At 51.2% G+C, this 17045-nt stretch overlaps 1 protein-coding gene across 9 annotated transcripts in view; it reads left to right on the top strand.

Annotated features, from left to right (window-relative positions):
- The window catches only part of NSD2 (nuclear receptor binding SET domain protein 2), a 79468-nt gene that overhangs the window by 30410 nt on the left and 32013 nt on the right, over positions 1-17045 (top strand). For all 9 annotated transcript variants that reach the window (XM_024993749.2, XM_059887842.1, XM_024993750.2 and 6 more), the window contains 4 exons: positions 4123-4747; positions 6566-6728; positions 14848-15014; positions 15510-15992. In XM_024993749.2, the coding sequence (XP_024849517.1) occupies positions 4151-4747; positions 6566-6728; positions 14848-15014; positions 15510-15992 (1410 nt within the window). In that variant the 5' untranslated portion in view covers positions 4123-4150. The remainder of the gene's footprint in view (positions 1-4122; positions 4748-6565; positions 6729-14847; positions 15015-15509; positions 15993-17045) is intronic.

Raw genomic sequence — 17045 nt, 5'->3', positions numbered from 1 at the left:
GCAGAAGATATTAAGAAGTGGCAAGAATACATAGAAGAACTATCCAGAAAAGATCTTCATGACCCAGATAATCACGATGGTGTGATCGCTCACTTAGAGCCAGACATCCTGGAATGTGAAGTCAAGTGGGTCTTAAGGAAGCATCACTACAAGCAAAGCTAGTGGAGGTGATGGAATTCCAGCTGAGCTACTTCAAATCCTAAAAGATGATGCTGTGAAAGTGCTGTCCCCAATACACCAGCAAATTTGGAAAACTCAGCAGTGACCACAGTACTGGAAAATGTCAATTTTCATTCCAATCCTAAACATAGGCAATGCCAAAGAATGTTCAAACTACCGCACAATTGCACTCATTTCACATGCTAACAAAAGTAATGCTCAGAATTCTCCAGGCAAGGCTTCAACAGTACATGAACCGAGAATTTCCAGATGTTCAAGCTGGATTTAGAAAAGGCAGAGGAACCAGAGATCAAATTGCCAACATCAGTTGGATCATAGAAAAAGCAAGAGAGTTCCAGAAAAACATCTACTTCTGCTTTATTGACTACGCCAAAGCTTTTGACTGGGTGGATCACAACAAACTGGAAAATTCTTCAAGAGATGGGAATACCAGACCACCTGACCTGCCTCCTGAGAAATCTGTATGCAGGTCAAGAAGCAACAGTTAGAACTGGACATGGAACAGACTGGTTCCAAATAGGAAAAGAGTACATCAAGGCTGTATATTGTCACCCTGTTTATTTAACTTATATGCAGAGTACATCATGCGAAACGCCAGACTGGATGAAGCACAAGCTGGAATCAAGATTTCCAGGAGAAATATCAGTAACCTCAGATATGCATTTGACACCACCCTTATGAAAGGGAAGAAAGCAAAGAGGAACTGAAGAGCTTCTTGATTAAAATGAAAGAGGAGAGGGAGAAACCTGGCTTGAAGCTCAACATTCAAAAAACGAAGTTCATGGCACCAGTCCCATCACTTCATGGCAGATAGATGGGGAAACAATGGAAACAGTGAGAGACTTTATTTTCTTGGACTCCAGAATCACTGGGGACAGTGACTGCAGCCATGAAATTAAAAGACGCTTGCTCCTTGGAAGAAAAACTACGACCAACCGACAAAGGTCCGTCTAGTCAAGGCTATGGTTTTCCCAGTGGTCATGTGTGGATGTGAGAGCTGGACCATAAAGAAAGCTGAGCACTGAAGAATTGATGCTTTTGAACTGCGGTGCTGGAGAAGACTCTTGAGAGTCTCTTGGACTGCAAGGAGATCAAACCAGTCAATCCTGAAGGAAATCAGTCCTGAATATTCATTGGAAGGACTGATGCTGAAGCTGAAACTCCAACACTTTGGCCACCTGATGCAAAGAACTGACTCATTGGAAAAGACCCTGATGCTGGGAAAGACTGAAGGCAGGAGGAGAAGAGGACAACAGAGGGTGAAATGGTTGGATGGCATCACCGACTCCATGGACATGAGTTTGAGGAAGCTCCGGGAGTTGGTGATGGACAGGGAGGCCTGGTGTACTGTGGTTCATGGGGTCGCAAAGAGTCAGACACGACTGAGCGACTGAACTGATCTCGTGGAATCTCTGTTTTCCCCAGTCCTCTGGAAGGCCTGTAATCAAATTCCACTGGCCCTCAAGGCCGGATGCCCCGCCCCTTTGTTGGATCCCCAGGCTGGGAAGCCTCACGTGGGGCCCAGAGCCTTCACAGCAGTGCTTGCGCTTCTTTGGTGTTCCTGTTTTCCAGTTTGTGGGTCACCCGCCCCGCGAGTGGAGTATTGATTTTATCCTGAATGCGCTCCTCCTGCCGTCTTGCTATGGCTGCTTCTTTGTCTTTGGACGTCGGGTATCTTTTTTTGGTGGGTTCCAGCATCCTCCTGTTGATGGTTTTTAACAGCTAGTTGCAATTTTAGTACTTTGGCAGGAGATGAGCACGCGTCCTGGTTTTATCCTGTATATTGTGAGTGATGCGCCTGGAGACACTCTTTTTTCCCATTATGTTCTTCTTGAGTAGTCTTTTTCTTTCAGTTGTGTTAAAATTCTCGTAACATTTACTGTCTTAACCATCTGGGAGAATTACTCAGCTGTGCTGGGTCTTAGCTGAGGCACGTGCGATCTTTCAGTTGTCGCACAAGAGCTCTTCGTTGCAGCGTGTGTAATCTAGTTCTTTGACCAGGGATCGAACCCAGGTTCCCTGCATTGCGAATACGGAGTCTTAGCCGCTGGACCACAGGGAAGTCCCCCCTCTTAACCATGTTTAAATGTGCAGTTCAGGGTGTTAAGTACATGCACGGTGTTGCAGCCATCGCCACCAGAACGGTTTTGTCTTGTGAGCCTGGAACTTGGCCCCCATTAAAACACCAGCTCCCTGTCATGCCCTCCCTTAGGTCCTGGCATCCACCTTCCTGCTTTCTGTCTGTGGATTTGACTACGCATGAGAATGCAGCCACACAGCATTTGTTAGCCTTTTGTGTCTGGCGTACTGCTCACTCAGCGTAACGTCCTCAGGGTCCGCGTGTGGCAGGTAGCCACCTCCCCTTCCTGTCCGAGGCTGCAGCACGCCCCGCTCTGTGGATGGACACAGGGCAGCGATACCCCACGTGCCTGCCTTCCGTTCCCTAGTGTGTCGGGTGGGCTCGTTGGTCCTGTGGGTGCTCTGAGGAAGCCCTGCTGTTTTCCTTCCTGTCCCCGCCCCCGTGCACAGGGCTCCAGGCTCCTCGTGTCCCCCCGAGGCCCTGCTTTCCATGTTTTGATAGTGGGTAGCCATCCTCATAGGTGCTGTGTGAGGTGGCATTTCTTTTGGGGTTTTGATATTTTCTCTTGTTTTTTGGTGGGGGAAGGCCCTCACTGCGTGACTTGTGGGATCCCGGTTTCCAAGTAGGGACTGAACCCAGGCTCCCAAAAGTGAGATCCTGGAGTCCCGGCCGCCGGGCTGCCAGAGCTGCGGTTTGCCCATAAGAGTGGGCTTGCGGCCCCGTGCGCAGGCCGTGTGGACCCTGGGGCTGGGCGAGGTCCGTGTCCCCTGCTCACCAGCCACAATCGCCCTGCTGTGCCTCGAGGTCGTTGGCTTCTCTTTCTGTCCAGTCAACCTGATGTGAGCGGGACTGGGAACCCACTCAGACTTGCCTTAAAAACCCCATGTGGGTCACAGCGGACGGTCCTGGCCTGTGCTCGGTGTGGGGGCGATCCCCCACTGCCCGGCCCCCACAGAGCTGGCCCAGCTGCACGCTTGGCCCCCCAGGGGGTGTCTCGGTGTGGTGGTCTCTTGGTGGTGGCAGGGCTGAGCTCCGGTGCAGTGCTGTCCATCGAGGGCACCCCGATGGGGGCATTCCGTCTTGGGGCTCTGCTTCTCCCCGGTAGCTCGTCCTGGAGGGCCTCCTTGCTGCCGTCGTGGTGTGCTCTTGGCGGGGGTCTTCCCAGCGGAGTGGGTGCTGGCCTGTTCACTGTGAGCTGCCTTCACGGGGTGTCCCGAGTGAGGGGCAGCGGCTCCCGAGGAAGCCCCCTCTGCCCGTGGGGCTCAGACAGCCCATCTGGCCCCGGGTGCCACGCGCGGTCCTTGGTGTGCCCCGTCCAAGGAGAGCTGAGTGTCCTTGATGTTGCGCCCCCTCCTCGTCCCTGCAGTTAGCGTGGGCCAGGCCGATGGCAGGGGGCCTGCCGCCACCTTCCCCGTCCGTCTGGGCTTAAGCTTTGCCGCCCGGTGGCTGTGGGCGGGCCTGGAGCCCTGCCCGGCCCTGCTTTCAGCTGTGTCTCGGGTCCCTCCTCTTGTCCTCTGCCCAGGCCTGGCTTTGCACTGGCCGCCTCTGGTGCTGCCCTGGCGGCAGGTGGAGGGGCAGCCTCCGTTTCCTGCGGGCTCTGGGGGCAGTGGCGTGACTTCCTTTCCGCGCCTGACTTGTGTGTTCTGCCGCGAAAAACCGGTCCTCATCCTTTCACTTTGTGGTTTTGTGACTCCTGTCATTTCTGTGATATTAGAACTGCGTGTTGGGACTGAAATCACAGGAAACACCATAAATTGCCTCAAAATCCCCGAAACTCCCCAAATGTATAGAGTTCCCTTGGCGTACTCATCTTAGGTTTGAAATTAAGATGTTTCTTTTCTCCTCTTTTTCTAACGCTGCAGTGTTCTGAGACGGAGGCACCTAGGCTGAATGGAATTCAGCGTCAGGAAAAGCCCTCTTTCTGCTCCAAAGGTGGTGAAGTGCGTGAAGATGAAGCAGGCCCCGGAAGTCCTGGGCAGTGCCAACGGGAAGACCCCTAGCTGCGACGTGAGCCGCGAGTGCTCCGTGTTCCTGAGCAAAGCCCAGCTCTCGGCCGGCCTACAGGACGGGGTCGTGCAGAAGTTCAACGGCCACGATGCGCTGCCGTTCATCCCGGCCGAGAGGCTGAAAGACCTTACCTCCCGCGTCTTCAATGGAGAGCCTGGTGCTCACGATGCTAAACTGCGTTTTGAATCCCAGGAAGTGAAGGGACTTGGGACCCCACCTCACACTACCCCCGTCAAAAATGGCTCTCCAGAAATTAAGCTGAAAATCACCAAAACCTACATGAATGGGAAACCTCTCTTTGAGTCCTCCATATGTGGCGATGGTGCGGCCGCCGTGTCCCATTCGGAAGCAGACGGACAGAGACCAGAGTACAAGGCCCGGAGGAGCCGCAAGAGGAGCGCACAGCGTGGCCCTGTGCTGGAGCACGGCCTCGGGGAGGCCGCCCTGGCGTCCAGGCTCTCCAGTCCCGTGGACAAAAAGGTATTTGTGAACGAGGGGCTCTGGGCGGGTGGCAGGGGGCCTCGGAGGACACGCAACATGTGAGAAGCGATAGGAGGTAGGCGCGGCCCCCGCGGCCTGCTCTCCACTTGCCCTGAGGGCTCGCGGTGGGGACATTCACATCCTGTTGAGCAGCACCAAGGCCTGGAGACGAAGTGTGAAGACCGAATGAGGTTCTGAATCTGGGCCTGGCCATTCCAGAGCCCTCAGCCTTCAGGCGATCCTGTTTCACAGAGCTCCTCTCCACCTGATGGCGGTCAGTGGGGGACCCTGTGGGGCTTCCTCGGTCTGTGCTGTCTGAGGAGTGCTCCCGCTGGCTTCCCCTCGGTCACTGTCCATCCGGGGTTCACTGCCCCCTGCAGGGGCCCTGCAAACGGCTTGCCCCAGTGAGCACGGGGCATGCCTCCCACCTGCATGCTCTTGGTCCCCAGCGTGGAGCGTGGTGCTGGAGTGCGTGTGAACGCATGTTCATTCGCATGAATGCTGCGGTGGGAATGTGGGATGGAAACATGGTGCTTATGCCAACAAGTCTTCAGTGACGTGCGGGAACCTTGACCCTGGCAGAGGAGCTGCCGAGGGCTTTGTGGCGCCCGTTCCTGAGCTGGTCGTCCGCATAAACAGGGTCTGGCAGGCCTCTGTGCGCTGGCCAGGTGAAGCTCCAGGCCTGCTTTCAGGAGTAGGGGCACCAAGGCTGGAGTAATCACTGTAAAATTATAGTGAGGAATCTTGTTTACGGTCCCACAGATAGGATGGGAAAGGACCGACATTTCCCTGGAGGAGTTGAAATAATGAAGACCTTCAGGGTTTAAAAGTGTCTGCTGAGTGCTGGGGTGGGGGGCGCGGGGCGGCTCTGACGTAATCACGGTGGTGGCCTGGGCTGATACGGCCCTGCTTGAAGCCCCCTGATGGATCCATGTTCCTTTATAGGGAAGAGGCTGCTGGTTGATTTTGTTAAAACTTGGGCAAGTCACCTGTTTTTGTCTCTCTGAGTCTGACTGCACCCTCCGAGTGGGGACAATACTTTGCCTCCTGAGGGCATGGGCATGAGGCCGAGGTGACACTCAGTGTGATGCTGGGATGTTGTGACACAGCCTGAGAGCTGGCGTCTTTGTAGGAGTGTGTGATGCGCCCGCTCTGTGCCAGTCCTTACCCCGTGATGGGGCGTGGTGACTGCGCTCTCTTCCGTGCACGTGTGTGGGACAGAGGCTTAAAGCCGGTCAGCGATTCGACTGTGCTCAGCCCCCTGGCGAGGGTGCCACTCTTGCCAGGCCTTCAGCCTCCTCCTGGCCTGGGTTCTGAGGTGCAGAGGCTGAGGCTCCGAGAGCCCAGGCCTTGGGTGGTGGAGGTGGGGCTGGGCCTGCTGCCGAGCCCCCATGTCCTGGCACTCCTGGGGTCCTCTCTCCCGAGGACTGACTGTCAGACAAGGGGTCAAAGGGGCGGAGGGCCAGAGGATGAATTCCATGAGAATTCTCGACCAGCCTGTGAATAAAGCTCCACTGAAGGCCTCCCCCCAGGCCAAGGAACAGGGTTTCTGCGAGACTTTTGTGATGTGGGCTCCTCTGTGTGCCAGGCACTTGCTGACCTTTTAACCGAGGGCAGGAGAGGAACGGCTTTGATGAGGTGCTGTCAGGGCTGTTACCTAAAAACCGTGAGGGAGCCGTGTGGGCAGGCTCACTTCCGTTTAGGTGTGTGTGTGCACGTGTGTGTATGGAATCCCTGGTCTGACTCACCCTTGGTCTTCTGTGGATAGGAAGCTGGATTTAGGGCTAGGTACTCAATGTATCTCATGTTCATTTTCAGATTCCAGTTAAGAGAGAATCCTGTCCGAATAGCAGCAGAGACAAAGGCCAGCTGCTGAAGTACGATGTCGGGGACCTGGTGTGGTCCAAGGTGTCTGGCTACCCGTGGTGGCCCTGCATGGTCTCTGCCGACCCGCTCCTGCACAGCCACACCAGACTGAAAGGTACCATGGGGGGCATACTGGGGGCTGCTTTTCCGTCTTGTCTTCTGCACTTCATTGTTCTCATCTCCCAACTTCTTTCTTCCTCTTCCTTCAACAGCCCTACTGTGGTTCTTTATTTCCCCCTTTTTTATTGTGCTTTAATGCACAAACATAAGATTTACCATCTTAACCGAGCGCTCAAACGAGTGGTATGAAATACATCCACACTGCTGTGCAGTGGTCCCCGCCACCGGTGCCCAGAGTCCGCTTCCTCTGTAGAGCTGGAACTCTGTCCCGTGAGGTGGCGCGTCCTCAGGGCCCACCCCGGACCCTGGTGGCCCCGCTGTGCTTTGGCGCTGTCTGTGGTGTGCATGTGCATCTCCCTAGTGACTAGTGACGGGAGCGTCATCTCACAGGCTTATTGGCCATTCATACACCATTTCAGTCGGCTTGTTGGTGGAGGTGGGTTGGATTGTTAACACTTTTTTTGTGGTTCATTTTGCAACTTTGAAGTTAGTGATTCAGACGTGACATATTGTTTTTATTTTTATATCCAACTTAGTATGTACTTTATCTGATTGAATTAGTATTAAAAGAGAATGGTTTTTGCCTTGTCATTTGCTTTTCAGGTTTTATGATAATTTATTATTATTTAGATATATAGTAATTACTTATGTCAGCATGATTTTCAGAAATTAGTATTTTATATTGTATTTTAGTTTAAAAAATGTCCCAGTTTATTTTATTAGGTGGGAAAAAGGAAAAAAGACTAGAAATAATCATGTTTGGTGTCATGAAACTGGAGTTATAAATCAGAGAAGGTAGAGCTAGTATGAAGAACGTAATGTGTCATGATACAGATTAGAGCACATGCTGAAATAATAATTGGACAATGAAACGTAAGAGCTCATGTGGTTTTGGAGGGAAAAAAAACAAAATCGAGTGGTTTGAGTGTCTCATAAACAGTTCTTCTAGAGTAAACTTTGAGTTTGGTGTGAGGAAGGTGAGATGTGGTGATGCAGGGCTGGAGCTGACCACGTTGGCGCCCAGGTGGCTGTGCCCTCCAGAGGTGTGGGCAGGCGGGGTGGGGCCTGCCCCAGTGGCCCCTCTTGGCCTCTGGCTGGAGGCCTGAGCCTTGCCGGGGCCTTGCTGCTGGGAGTGGGGTACAGCGGTGCCCCCTGGCAGGCAGACTTGGGAGGCACAGACGGGGCTGAGAGGCCCTCCTGTGTCCTGAGACCCCGGCACACATATGTGTGGTGCAGGTGTGCCGGACGGCGGGGCTGGGGAGGAGCCGGCGGGCTGGTTCCGGTTCTGACTTGGTGCAGGATGTGTTGCTTCCTCAGCTTGCCAGCATCAGGGAGTCCCTGTCAGGGCTTCCAGGGCCCCAGGATGCACCGCAGAGGCCTCTGGATTTGGTCAGAGTACGACAGAAATACCAGTTGAGGCAGAAGCCAGGCTGCCCTGCTGTGGTCGGGGTGGGCCTTCTGTCTCGGTGGCAGCCCTCCCTCCCAGCTCCAGGTGGCCCAGGCAGAGCCTCCGGGCCCCGCGACTCCACACCGCTTGTCTGCAGAGCGCATCACATGCAGTCTCTCGGGGGCCTCTTTAGCACTGGGTTTCTGCCTCATTTCAGCCTCTCAGTGTCTCAGACCGTACTAACTGAAGGCGTCTTTCCATGTCTCTCTGTTCCAGTTGCAGGGCTTAATTAACTTCATTACACGGTCCCCCGGTTTAGGGTTGAGTCATTTCTATAGTCTGCAGCAGCTTCATCACTTCATGGCAAATAGATGGGGAAACAGTGGAGGCAGTGAGAGACTTTATTTTTGGGGGGCTCCAGAATCACTGCAGATGGTGACTGCAGCCATGAAATTAAAAAAAGACACTTGTTCCTTGGAAGAAAAGCTATGACAAACCTAGACAGCATACTAAAAAGCAGAGACATTACTTTACCGACAAAGGTCCGTCTAGTCAAGGCTATGGTTTTTCCAGTGGTCATGTATGGATGTGAGGGTTGGACTATAAAGAAAGCTGATCACCGAAGAATCGATGCTTTTGAACTGTGGTGTTGAAGAAGACTCTTGAGAGTCCCTTGGATTGCAAGGAGATCCAACCAGTCCATCCTAAAGGAAATCAACCCTGAATATTCATTGGAAGGACTGATACTGAAGATGAAGCTCTAATACTTTGGCCACCTGATGCAAAGAACTGACTCATTGGAAAAGACCCTGATGCTGGGAAAGATTGAAGACAGGAGGAGAAGGGGACCACAGAGGATGAGATGTTGGATGGCATCACCGACTCAGTGGACATGAGTTTGAGCAAGCTCTGGGAGTTGGTGATGGACAGGGAGACCTGATGTGCTGCAGTCTGTGGGGTCGAAAAGAGTCAGCCACGACTGGACTGAACTGAACTGAGAGCAGCGTCTCTGAGTGAGACTGACACACCTCCACTGGTGTGCGTGCTCCGGCTCAGCACTTCTGCACGTTTGCTTAAGGAACGGCAGCCATGTCCTCCTGGTTGAGGTGCAGACTCTGGAGAGTTGGCTGCCGGGGCCCGGCTCAGCCTGTAGTAAGCTGCTATGCAGTGTCATTAAGCTCCAGAGATGATTAGGGTGTCTTTCCTGAGTATGAAAGACAAAGGTGATGATAACACTACTTTTGGGGAAAGGTCTTAGCCCAGAGATAGTGAGCTCTCAGATGTTATCATCATCCTCTTTTTTTTTTTTTTAACTTTTAAAGCCAGAGTTTGTATTGTGTCTACCCCCTCTCCCCTGGTCACCTCTGGGCTTCTTCCTGAAAACATTGCTGTTTGCGCAGTTATTTCCCCTGCACAATCCTTGTGTTTGGTGATTTAATTTTAATAATTTTGTGCCAACTTCCAATATTTATGTTGCCAGGTATCCCCCCAACTTTCCTAATGCCAAGTGGTTACAGTTGGATTCTGTCTTGTCTTGTTTTTCATGTGAAATATTTTGTTTATTATTATTTTTTTTCCATTTAGAAGTTTTTCAAGCCCACTGTTCAGAGTGGAACAGTGCTGTGGATGTCATCCACTCTCAGCTAGACTTGCCAACCCTTAAATGCTTTGTTTCACCTGCTCTCTCTCTCTCTTTTGTATATAAATACATTCCCCTTTGCCAGCTCATCTGAGTGGGTGCTGTACCCATCCTGACACTTCACCCTGACTTGTCAGTGGGAGTCCTCCTGGAACAAGGCCAGTACCCCGCCTGCATGTGAGAAAGTGGCCCATCAGTAACTGACCCTTCGTCTCTTGGGGCCTTGCTTAGATCTCCTGGGAAGCTCCAGTGTGGCCATGTACTTGATCTTTTTTTCACCCTGAGGTTGAGTCAGGGTGCCTTCCCAGCCCCTGTAGGCGAGAGCAGACCCCCAGCCCTGGCCTTGTGAGCAGACTCAGGCCCACAGAGTCAGGCGAACACCATGCAGGTAGGGCCCAGACTTGGCCCTTCACTGAGACCTTCTTGAAAGAAGGGGTTCAGTCCAACAGTGTGCTTCACTAGGAACTGTCTTGGGTTGCAGGGGAGGCAGCCTTGGTCAGCACAGGTCAGCTTCAGAGGACTGACAGTGTGCGTTTGGAAAGCATCTCAGAAGGCTGAGAGCCAGGATGAGTTGCAAGGGGAATCAGATGACCTTTGGAAAGTGAAGGGGTTAGAGGAACCTGTGAGACTGTGGGGCTGGCCTATGCCGTGGCTCCCGCCCACGAGGTGTGGACCAGGGTGTCCAGTGGGCTCTGGCCACTGTCTTGGTAGCTGACCAGTGCTGCACTCGGGGCCCGGCTCCCTGACTGCCTTCCTCTGAGGTTTGGTCCTCCCTGAGGATCCACTGGTCTGCTGAATGCTGCTTTCCATTTTATCCTCTTTTCATGGTTAAGGAGCTGGCGCTTTCCTGTGAAGGTGAGCTCCCTCCTAAGAGATTCCTTAGATATTGAATGTTGCAGTCTTCACCCTCTTTAATGCTCCCGTTGTTCCAGATGTGGCCCCTGGGAGCCCACGGGGCCCTTTCAGCTGTGTGCTCCTGCCCTGGTTCCATCTGTCTTGGAGCGCTTTCTTACGTGTGTAAACACTAACCACACTGTGGGCTCCCTTTACACTTTCTTTGCCCCGGTCCTTGAACCAGCTATTCCTCGGAGGAAGCCTGGGTCCTTTTAGTAGCGAGTGGTGTGTGGCCGCCCAGGTCTGGGTTCTGGTTGTGTCCCAGGCCTGGAAGGCAGAGGACGGAGGGTGATGCGGGTCTGCTGGCACGCTGTCCCCCTCCCTCTGCAGCACCTGGGATGGCGGGCCTGAGGCTCAGGAGTCCTTGCTGGGAAGACGGCGTGGAGGAGGGTGGCTTCGGGTGCAGAGCTGGCCGAGCAGGGGCTTGGGAAGCAAGGCCTTTTGATTCCTGTAAGGTGGAACTCCCTCAGCCTGCTCCTGATTCCCACCCCCGATTTTCTCTTTCTGTATGTGCTGCTTTTTACTTATCATACTTGGGATTACAGGAGTACTTGAACCTGAATCGGTAGCAACGCATTTAAGCTTTTTTTAAAAAATAATTGTATTCATTTATTTTTGGCAGTGCTGGGTCTTCTTGCTGCTCAGGCGTCTCCCCAGGCGTGGGGAGGCGGGGCTCCTCTCTGGTGGCAGCATGCGGGCTTCTCACTGCAGTGGCGCACGGGCTTGGAGGCCCAGGCTCAGGAGTTGCAGCGCGTGGGCTCAGAGCACAGGCTCAGTAGTTATGGTGCCTGGGCTTAGTTGCCGCACAGCATGTGGGATCTTCCCAGATCAGGGATTGAACCTGTGTCTCTTACGTTGGCAGGGGGATTCTTTACCACTGAGCCACCAGGGAAGCCCACACTTGAGCTGTAAAAACTGAAGTAGAATCTGTGTGCGGAAGAGAGCACAGCTGTTTAGAGAGTTCAGATTTCCTTTGCAAATCTAACCGCGTTTTTGTCATTTGTAGCAGCAGAACTTGTCTTGGTGACTGTCTTCCAGGGCATGCGTGGACAAGCCAGCAGCTCTGAGGCCTGACCCTCTAGGTTGGAATCAGGAGATGATTGGTGTTTTGGGTATTACACCTAAGAAGACTGGATTCTCTTGAGCCTGGGAACGTTACGGTCTCCCTGGTGTACCTGGGTCCTGCTGGTCTCCCTGCAGACACTGGGGCGTCAGGTCCGCCTCTTCTCTGTGTGGAGGCTCTTATTCTTGCCTTTTCTGTGTTATATAGAAAGGAGCCCTCATTGCTGTATTTGTAAATTCCAGCATTTTCTGAAAATACTACAGATAATCTGACTTTCTCACCTTCTGAGTTGATATTGTGATTGTTCCTTTCTGCTTGTTCTGTCAACTAGGAAGAGAGGTGAGTTAGGGTTTCCCGCTGTGGTGGTGGACGTGCCCTTTCCTATTTGAGTTTTTGTCAGTTTCTACTTGACCTGTTCTGGGGTTCCGGTGACCCCCAAGGGACTGAACCAGGAAATGTGGGCCTGGCCACCCTTGTCCTTTGTTTCCCATGGAGCAGACTCTGGTCTGCTCGGTCTCGCCCAGGTTCAGGGTCCACGTTGCGCCTGATGGGCCGTGATGGGGAGGAAGCGAACTCAGCACAACATTAAACTGCCCGAGCTCGTGGTGGAGGCCAGCTTCTCTCAGGACAGAGGGCGGGTGGGGCCTTAGTGAACAATGTTTTCCTCCAACTTACACAGGATGAAAATCCAAGGTTGCTAACGGGTGGTGGGGCAGTTGGTTAGTTATGGTGGTCAAAGAGAGTAAGGGATTCTCCTCTCAATTTGGACCAAAATGAAATTCAGATGGCTTAGAAAAAACCTTAAAAATAAGAGAAAGTTGGGTTATGTTTGTTATGACATTTCTGAGCAGAAAAGAACTTAAAAAATGTTAATTTTATAAGCTTGGGATCAGCCTGTCATATTCTCTGATTTTTTTTTTTTCTAGCTGACATGTAAGGAGCATTTTTACTGTCTTTAGCTATTTATTTTAAAAAATTATGTGCGTTCATATTATTTTATCATATATACTATAACATTTTTCTTAATTCTGCAAATGCTATGGCATATATCTATATTCATTTTCATGATCAAGAGGTCTTTTGAAATACTAAAATAATGGAAGAAGTCACAAATCTTTTGACATAGTTTTGAATCTTAGCTGTATTAAAATCAAAAGAGGTATACACACTTATAAACAAGTCAAATTGTCCTGAGAGATTAATAGTGAAAAATAGTCCCCTGCCCCCCCAGAAGTCATTATTTTTAACTCTTTAAGCATTTTCTTTTGGTTTTAGCTACTCTTTTATCATTAGATATTTTCTGTTGACTTTCTGTTATGGTAAATGAAGATTGATCTCTTCAATCATTTCCTGTTTCTTTCCCTTCCATTCTTCCCATATAATTAACTCACTATTTTTATTACATCAAACATAAGTGTTCATTTAATTTTGACCATGTAAATATCATTCAGTGAAAAACAGCTGTGTTCGGTAATTGCATTTTATTTCTTGTACAACCTTTTGTCTTTTTTTGGAGATAACTATTGCATTTCTTGTGAAATTGTATAGTTCATTGCCATTTAGCTTAAATTTTTTCAAGTATTTATTCTTCTGTCTTTAAAACTCATCCTGTCATGTGGTGAGTTTCCCTGATTGGGGGTAAAAATGGGCCGCTCTGTGCGAGTCCCGCCTCCCCTCTGCCGCTTGGATCTCGTGTTCGCCTGCCTTCTTCTTCCGTGGAGAGCCCATGCGGCCGTTCCCCTCTTCCTCCGCTCGGCCTCTCTCCCCTTCTCTCTCCCCTTCCTCGCGCTAACGGGCCCCACTTCCCCCTGTTTTACTGTCACTGGCCGGCAGGCACCTGAGACTCCGTGAGATGCTTTCCTTGGTTACCGATCGTTTCTGGGCTCCACGCTGTGCTCTTTCTCAGTCAGTTCTCCTGTTTTGCTGCAGCATGGTTTTTGGCATCCTGAGGAAGGGGTGGAGGTCGCTTTGAGATCCTGGGCTCAAAGGGTGCAGCTGTCGTCACACTCGAGTTTTGGTCTGACTGGGTGTGGGATTTTATGTTGAACGTAGTTCTCAGAATTTTGAAGGTATTACTGCATTTCCTTCAAGCATCCAGAGTTGCTGTTCTCTGTCATTTCATGAACATGGAACTGCCTCTCCCTCCCTCAGCAGCTCGACTGTCCCAAAGATGTGCCCGGACCTGGGTGTTGGGTGAGGTGCTGGGAGGGGTTAGTTCTGACACGTGTTCCTGTGTTTGGTAAATTCTCTGATGAGTTTCTCTGTTTTTCTCTTTGGAAGGCCAGTTATTTATTTTCATGGTGGTATTGTTAAATATCAAATGGCGCTTTCTCTCTCGTTCTTTTCTTCTGACAGCAAACTCGAGTTCTTCTCTGTCGAGCGCCACCTCCTCCTGGTGTGGTGTCTGTGGCCCTGCAGAGACTGTTGGCTTCTGTGTGCTTTGGACTCTGTTAGAGGCTCCTCTGGGTCTGGGGTGCCTGCGCTGGGCCTTCTTCCAGAGGACGGCAGTCAGCTGCCTGCGGCCCGTAGGGGGAGCTGTTGGCTTGTCTTAGAGGCGCTGGCTGGCTAGTGGTCGCCTGGTTGAGGGAGTCTCCAGCTTTGGGGGCAAAGACAACACGGGAAGGGTTTCCTGTGGTGTGCTGGTTCCCTGGGGAGTGCGCTTTGCTGCCTCGTGTCCAGTGTCCTGTGTGAGGGGACAGGGGCCGGGGGTGTGGCTTCTTCAGCATCTGGGGGCACTTCGTGGCCTTGAGCTGCCCCAGCCCCCAGCGTGGTGAGGGCGGGGGGCTGGGATTTGAACTCACGGCTGCCCGGCCTCCTGGCTGGTGTCCTCTCTACTCTGACTGATGGAGTGTCTTCTTCTGTGGCTCTTGGAGGGAGATGAGTTGTGAACCTGGTCAGGGGTCTTTCCTGGCCAGCTTTGAGCCCTGAGTCTCCCGAACGCATTTCCCCTTTTGCTATAGAGTGTGGTCGGGAAAAAAAAGGATTTATTTTGTGGTTAATGGATTCTAACAGCACCAAGTGAAATGACTTCAAAGCCACTCCTAACTTGATATCAGTAATTATTAATAGATTTGCCTAATTTCATCCCAAATTCTAACTTTCAAGTTCTAACATTTTATTTTAAAAACTAGGTCAGAAAAAGAGTGCACGCCAGTATCACGTACAGTTCTTTGGTGATGCCCCAGAAAGAGCTTGGATATTTGAGAAGAGCCTTGTAGCTTTTGAAGGAGAAGGACAGTTTGAAAAATTATGCCAGGAAAGTGCCAAGCAGGCACCCACGAAAGCTGAGAAAATTAAGGTGACAGATGTTCCTTAAGTACAATTTTAGACGAAACTTTTATTTTTATTCTTAATTATTTATCTTGTTTTGAACTTGTGGTTGCTTGAAACACTGTAATGGCCTCTTATGTCTGTCACTGCTCTCTTTGCCCAGCGCGCTGTGTTACACAGTACGGCAACTTTGTTTAGACGCATGGTTTATCCTGATGACTCCCAGAGATAGTTTTTCTAAGTTTTGTTTTCCTTTATGTACGTGCACACACACACACACACACACACACACACACATATCTATATATGATATTATATATAAGTATTTGTTGTAATTGCAATTGATTTCTAATTTCAAGAAACAGTTATACTGGTCTGAACTCTAAAACCTTCAAGTTAATTGGTTTTTATAGTTTTTGGTTTCTAAATTTACCTGAAATTCTAAAAGTATCCTTCTTTAAAGTGAGTTAATCTTTAATGTTTGTTTGATGAAACTTACATGTGTCTCATGTTTTCTTTGCAGCTGTTGAAACCCATTTCAGGGAAGTTGAGGGCCCAGTGGGAAATGGGCCTCGTTCAGGCAGAGGCCGCCGCACGCATGGCGGTGGAGGAGCGGAAAGCCAAGTTCACCTTCCTCTACGTGGGGGACCAGCTCCGCCTCAACCCCCACGTGGCCAAGGAGGCGGGCGTGGCTGTAGAGTCGCTGGGAGAAGCAGCAGAGCCCTCAGGAGTCGAGGAAGAAGCTGCAGACAGCCCTAAGTCCTCGGGGGAGGAGGGCGCGCCTGTCAAGAGGAGAAGGAGGGCCAAGCTGTCCAGCTCCACCGAGAACCTCCCCGGCGACCCGGGGCCGGGGCGGGCTACACCGCAGAAGGTGGCCGAGGCCGACTCCAGGAGGGGCGCGGGATCTCCCCCCGGCAGGAAGAAGGCTGCGGCCTCCACCCCGAGGAGCCGGAGGGGCGATGCGGCGTCCCAGTTCCTGGTCTTCTGTCAGAAGCACAGGGACGAGGTCGGTGTAGGGATGGCTCTAAGGGGTTGTGCTAAATGCAGGGGTCTGCCTGTGAGGCCCGTCCTTTCAGCACCCAGCCCCAGCCCCGGCCCCGGCCCCCAGCACTGTCGGCCAGGCCATAGTGCGCCTCTGTACACGCGGGTCTCAGGGGCAAGTGTCATTAGGGGGAAGCCAATGCAACCCTTGGGGGCAGAGATCCTTGCCTTTGTGCTCTAGAATATTCCTCCTGACTATGGTGGGAAGGTCCAGGGACAGTGGGAGGTGGGCTGCTCTTTGCTAGAAGCTTGTCCTCACCCTGACCTCCAGCCCAGGTTAGTGCCTTCCCCAGGAGGCAGCCCAGAAGCCTCCAAGAGGTGGTGCGAGATTGGATTTACGGAACCTAATGCTGCCATGGGCCTGAGCGTGTTGGCACCTGCTGCTGTGGTGTGTGAAGGGCAGCCTGCTGTCAGTGGCTAAACATTTGACTAGTTTTCTTTTTTTTTAACGGTTTATGTTTTTTATTTCTTTATAAGCTATGTCAGCATAAGCACGGAGGAAATACGCCTAGAATTTTGCCAAAGAGGTGTCTTGGGCAAGATTTTCAGTTACCAAGCATAGAAATATTCACGGGTGTATCTTGCAAAGAGGTCAATTAATAGATTCTTATAGCAGTCTGAAAAGTTCTCAGATCCACTCACCATCAGTATTATTTATGTTTAAAAAGCACTTTTTATTTTGAACAGTTAAAATTCACAGAAAGTTGCAAAGGTGGTATAGAGAGGTCTAGTGGATCCTTTACCCAGTTCCCACAGTTCACACGTTACGTAAATATCAAAACCGGGATATTTACATTGATAGAAAGTGTGTATATAGCGCTATGTAATTTTTGTCACGTAAATAGCTTTGTGTAACCATTACCACTATTAAGATACAGACCTACTCCATCACCACAAAAGATCTCCATCATGCTACCCCTTTAATCTTGTCCTATATGTGACCATCTCTACCCTCTGGCAATAACTGACTTATCCTCCATCTTCATAATTTTTTAAAGGCAAGCTGCTGCTGCTAAGT

The sequence above is a fragment of the Bos taurus genome, chromosome 6 (assembly GCF_002263795.3).
Source record: "Bos taurus isolate L1 Dominette 01449 registration number 42190680 breed Hereford chromosome 6, ARS-UCD2.0, whole genome shotgun sequence".
NCBI lineage: Eukaryota > Metazoa > Chordata > Mammalia > Artiodactyla > Bovidae > Bos > Bos taurus.
The sequence above is the reverse complement of the archived record's forward strand: the minus strand, read 5'-3'. Positions and strand labels throughout refer to the sequence as shown.